General features: G+C 45.9%; 1 protein-coding gene across 1 annotated transcript in view; it reads left to right on the forward strand.

Annotated features, from left to right (window-relative positions):
• gpr158b (G protein-coupled receptor 158b) overlaps positions 1-6000 on the forward strand; it is a 42203-nt gene that overhangs the window by 23666 nt on the left and 12537 nt on the right. The window contains exons 3-5 of the mRNA XM_062551910.1: positions 607-709; positions 5327-5535; positions 5809-5877. Coding sequence (XP_062407894.1) covers positions 607-709; positions 5327-5535; positions 5809-5877 — 381 coding nt within the window. The remainder of the gene's footprint in view (positions 1-606; positions 710-5326; positions 5536-5808; positions 5878-6000) is intronic.

Here is a 6000-nt window from a genome sequence, read left to right on the forward strand (position 1 = left end):
TCTCGAGTCGCATAGGATATAACACGATTAAAGTTGATGGAAGCAATTTATTCACATAAATTTGCATTTGTTTCATTTCTACCTGCATGTTTCGATAAACCTTGCTTTTTTATTCAGAAGCTGATCAGAACTCTTCCCTAGATAAGGAGAATGACCATGTTTACACTGCATAAATCTGGATTGGACATGAACATACTGTAGATGCGCAAATACTTGAGACGAATTTTCATGAATTCTCACAGAATCTGAAGGAAACCCGGTTACTGATTTTGGTTTATAGGGTCTTGAAGAACAAAAGGAAATCCACTATCATCACAGAGCAAGAAAATCACAGAAAAAGACAGCCTATCCTGAAAACACATGTAGGCATCTGTCGTATTTCTGCCTGTGCTGACATTTAGAGCATATTTCCCCCATTTGTGCTCTGCCTCAAACCAGAGCCTGCCATTTTCAAAGCATCATCTGAGAAACTCAAATATTGGCCTAGGCTGGCTGGCTCATCGTTCATCTCCCATCTCTGTTTGTCTCCTCCTGTCTTATTTGCTCACACCTTTTTCTAAACACCTCTCTGTCTCCCTCTCTCTCTTTCTCTCTGCTCTGCTGTAGTGCAAGCCAATCATGGGCCATGGGTTTGTCCTGGATAAGTACAAGTGCCAGTGCAAGAGAGGGTTCTACCATCCCAGTCGAGTGGCGCTCAATGGCTTTTCAAGTAGGTGCCAATTAGATGCTCTTCGTGTATTCTTATTGTTGCCGTTAGCTTCTTTCCATTTTAGATTTAGAGTGTTTGTTATGCAGTTTCAAATATGTTACTGACAGATTGCATAACAGGGCAATCCAGATATGAAATAAATGTGTATAATGTACAACTTCAAGAGAAATAGACAGGGCATACAAGGCATAGAGAACATCAGCTCTATGACATTGTCAGCGTGAGAGTGATGCTTTTGAATGATTCTTTTGGTTGTCAAAAATGTCAATGATGTACATGTAAAATAAATAAAGCAAGTCCGTTTGCCCTTCACAGCCATGCTCTATACACACTCACCCAACCTCCCACACACATACCTGCACACGGACCCCCCACACACAAGCACACACACACACACACACACACACACACACACACACACACGCTGTGTTTTCCCATGTTTGTATTCTGAACTGGCTCAGTCTGTACAACAATCAGCTGGAAACCACAGCATTCCCAGTTTGAGTCAGATTGCTCCTAGCTGTGTGTCAAAGTGTCCTTGACAAAGACGCTAAATCTCTATCTTTTTTCCAGAGGCCAGGACTCACAGATTTGTATGGCAGCCATTGCTGCCTTGGCCTGTAATGTTAGGCATGTAGTCTGAATGCTCTCAATTTAGCAGCAAGATGATGCTAAATGTGTAATGCTTATGCTAACACAGCTCATTTAACAGTAAGAACAAACTATTATAAGCCATTATAGACCTTTTCTATAGATACCAAGAGATCCTTCCTGTGCAGTATATCTTCCATAATGAAATCCAATCCATTTGTGCCTATTTATAAAATATCATTTGATTTGAGACTGCACCAGTGCAGAGGATTCTAATTAGAGGGGATTTTAGAGGGGAAAGATTTTCTAGTAAACCAACTTTAGGGACACGTCAAGCTCTCCGAAGGACGAGGATGGAGCAGAAGAGATTTCGGGCAGCTCTACGCAGATCATTAACTTCATACAGAGTAGGCCCACATTTACTCACTAAGGCTACAGAGTTAACGAGTGCTAATGATGCCAATTGGATGCCTGCGCTTCAGCTTCATCCCCACAGGATGCCAAAGAGTGACAGTTATGGCCGCTGATGAGACGGGGAGCTATTGATCTGTTTTTAACGCTCCTTTATGGCTTAATGACATATTTAAAAGCTGACCCGATCAGTCAAATTTATTTCTAATTCACAGTAGGCCGTCAAACACCTCACACGAAGAGCCTTTATTGTTGATTGCATTTCACTTCATCCACATTTTTGCTCTGTTTCAAGTGGAACCAAGCACACCTGTGGGAAGCTGCCGACAATTAGATTAGTTCTTCTGACTGTGTAGCATTGAGTGCGCTCTGTCCACACTGAATCCTTTAAATATGCCCCTCTATCATGTCATATTTCTTATTCAAAATAGCACAGCCACACGAAAGACAGAAAGAAAATAGAGACTGGGCGTCTAGCAAAAGTTCTGCTCAGAAAAAACACAGCGTTGTTCTGTGTCGCTTACAGTCAGGACATTTCAATTGAAAACAGTGTCATTAAACCGATTTGATCATAAGCGCGTGCTCACATTAATACCTGTAGTTAGTATTTAGTGTCATTGTAGAGATCCTGTGTAAATGGATAAGACGTTCAAACTGGATCCCCGCTTCACAGACTAGACACCAGCCCCCTCATTTACTCCACTATCAGTTCAACCCCCCAAAAAAAGTCTGGAGTTGTGGCCTCTCCCTGGCAGGCCGTCAAACTAATCCGGTCAGGGTTTGTCACCTCCCCCCCCCCCCCCCCTCCCCGAGGGTGAGCTCCCCTACAAGTGATATGTCCTGCAGAGGTCAGCCATGGATGCAGACGGGCAGCCGGAGGTGGCGTGTGACATGACTCACAGATTAGAGCGGGAGAGAGGCAAGGGGTTCACCCGGCAGACAGCAGGGAGGGCTGAGACACAGGGCACTCCCACTGGCCCAAGGCAAACCGGTTTGTTTGTGTGTGTGTGTGTGTGTGTGTGTGTGTGTGTGTGTGTGTGTGTGTGTGTGTGTTTGTGAGTGACCGAGTGAGTAAGAGAGAGAGGGCGGCAGGGTGGGGAGAGAGTTACAGGGAGCGATATAAAACAGCCAGAGGTAGAGATACAGCATATGCACATGAGGAAACAGAGAATGTGAGAGGAATGTCTATAAGCCCAATTGTCTGTGTGTGTGTGTGTGTGTGTGTGTGTGTGTGTGTGTGTGTGTGTCTCAGCTCCTCCTCCTCCTCCTCCTCCTCTCTCATGGGGCACGCACAGCCACCGGCTCATCCTCCCGCAGTCACTCACGTCCTCCCTCTTCCTGACCTGTCACCGAAAAACACGGCTCCGAGAGCTCCTCTCTCCATCAGAACGACGTGACCCTCGACCAAAACGCACTTCAGACACTACTCAGCGCCGAGGTCTTGCTGGGTGAATAATCGGCTCCTTGATCATTTATGGATGTTCTGGTGCCGAGCGCCAATCGTTCTAATCAGAGCAAATGAACCAGGGGAGATCGCATTTAAAAGAGAGCTCAGAAGACAGTGATTGAATGAAGAGCGGAGAAGAGTGAAGTCCTGCTCCCTCAGTGCTGCTGATGCGCTCGCCGTTGCCGCGGGTGATGCTCAGGCCCTGCCCACCTCATGAGCGCACTCATAAACATGAAGCGTGCTAAAAATAGCTAATGAGTCACCGCTCGCCATTCAGACTCTCCGCTTGCTTCTTAATGAAGAGATGTCGACGCTGGAGAAAGGGGCTTGATTTGCATGAGAGATTGTGAGAAAGAGAGAGAGAGAGAGAGGGATTGAGAGAGAGAGAGAGATTGAGAGAGAGAGAGGGCTGAGGGAAGGAGTGAGGATGAGGCTTCATCTGGCAGCTTAGACTGAGCTGTCGGGAGCGGTTCCCAAATCGTGCCCTCGCTCTGCTGGTGCTCTTGGACGGACACTCATGAAGTGCACAGCTGAGGAGCAGACATCAAGTGCGCCCGTCTCGTCAGGCCGGGCACGTCTGGTATCTGCTTGTCAGGATCGGAGCTGCCCTGCTGTGCCACCCTGTGCCGCGCCAAGTCGTGCCAAGCCGTGCCGTGCCGTGCCGTGCCGTGCCGTGCCGCGCTGTGCTGCGCGCTGAAAATTGGAGTGTGGTTAGGAAGGACTCTGTGGCTCCTGCTGCTGCCTTAAGTGCCCTGCATGAGAGCAGTGACCGTGCAGCCTGCTGCTGCTTTATCACCCGCGCCGGGTGGCACAGGCACGGAGCACCACATCGGAGATTGACAGACACAGTAAACAGGATGAAGACCATTCGGGGATTACGGGAGAATAATTGCCTCTGGCTGAGCACCCAACATGATTAAAAGTGCCGTGGGGATCAAGAGTACCACATATAATTATGAGCCAATTGCATCTTTGTGGGGTTTTTTTTCGGCGAGACTAATTACATGGTTAAGTGATTTAGTTAAATAAATCTGGGGAATCTCTGCCACATTAAGTCTAATTCTTACCACCCCCCTGATACACACACACACACACACACACACACAAATGATGATCATCACCACCCTTTTCTACATCAACACAATCATTTTCCAGAGTGGTAAACTATATTGCTGAAAGTATTCTCTCACCTGCCTTGACTCACTATGAACTTCAGTCACATCACATCCTTAATTTATTATGACGTCGGTCCACCCTTTGCAGCTAGCTGCAAACAGCTCTTCTAGGAAGAGTTTAGGAATGTTTTTTGACCATTCTTTCAGAAGCGCATTTGCGAGGTCACACACTGATGTTGGACGAGGAGACTGGCTCTCAGTATCCACTCTAATTCATCCCAAAGGTGTTCTATTGGGTTGAGGTCAGGACTCTGTGCAGGCCAGTCAAGTTCATCCACACCAAACTCTGTCATCCATGCCAGAGTGGGAAGTTTGGGGATGACCAATGATTCCAAAAAATCCCATAAACACACCCCTAAACCTTGTGGAAAGTCTTCCCAGAAGAGGTGAAGCTGTTATAGCTGCAAAAGGCGGACAGACGTCATAATAAACCAAATGGATTAAGGATGGGATGTGACTTAAGTTCATATTTGAGTCAATGCAGGAGAGCAAATACTTTTGGCAATATAGTGTATGCATCCTGTGCATACAATAGAGGTAAATCGTACAGTAAACTTGTCACTCTTAACTTGGAAAGTTCCCTTCAGACTACAGATGCTCATATTGGCATAGTATTTGTTGATACTCTCTTACTGTAACTAGAATGTACTAAAATGTTTTGTTATGGTTAAGGTTAGGGGATATGTTTGATTAAGGGGTTATGTTTGGTTAATGTTATCAGTAATTGCTTAATTTTATATACTGAACTTGAATCTCAACAGATGATCTATATAATCTCTGTTGGCAGCCAATCCAAGTAAAGTGTTACTGAGAAACAGTGGAGGAAAACATACCTTACTCTCTAGTGCTTTTGATCACATTCAATTTCCTCATTGTTTTTTGTATGTATTTACATGGGTTTGATTGACAGTTCCACAATAAGCCACGCCACAGTGGACCCTTTATCCAGTGGGCTCTTCCATTTACATTATGATGGTCATACATTCTACTCAGGTAAAGAGCGGGGCTCTCATCGAGATGAGTCTGAGGTGTCGGGGAAGTGTCTGCCCTGTCAGGAGGGCTGCCCCTTCTGCCGGGATGACAGCCCCTGCCTGGCCCAGGAGGACGGCTCCCTACGACTGGCCATCGCATCCTTCCAGGGCCTTTGCATGCTGCTGGACTTCATCGGCATGGTGGTGGTCTACCACTTCCGCCGGAACAAGGTACGGAGCCCTCGCTGCGGAATAACTACATGATAGATAGATAGATACTGTAGATACTTTATTGATCCCCAAGGGGAAATTCAAGAGCACTCACCATAGCACTCAGACATAGCACTCACCTCTTTTGAATGTTTTTGGTGTTACATTATATCCACGGAGACACTCTTTAAACAGAAGAATATGTGTACTTTTGCTCATTGTTTATGCTACACCTGCTGTGCTTTTGCGGGAGCGTGTGATTCATACTTGTGCCATTTCTCCCCCCTCTCTCAGAGAATCAGAGCCTCTGGTTTGATTCTACTGGAGGCCATTTTATGTGGAGCTTTGCTTCTGTACTTTCCCGTAAGTGTCAAATTTCACTCATGTCTTTTATCAATTAATCAATTATTCAGAGAATGTAACTGTAAAAAAAAAAAAAATACTGTGTGAGAACAGAAGACCCATGCAGGTGTATCCTCTAGCAAG

The sequence above is a fragment of the Sardina pilchardus genome, chromosome 2 (assembly GCF_963854185.1).
Source record: "Sardina pilchardus chromosome 2, fSarPil1.1, whole genome shotgun sequence".
In the NCBI taxonomy this organism is placed as follows: domain Eukaryota; kingdom Metazoa; phylum Chordata; class Actinopteri; order Clupeiformes; family Clupeidae; genus Sardina; species Sardina pilchardus.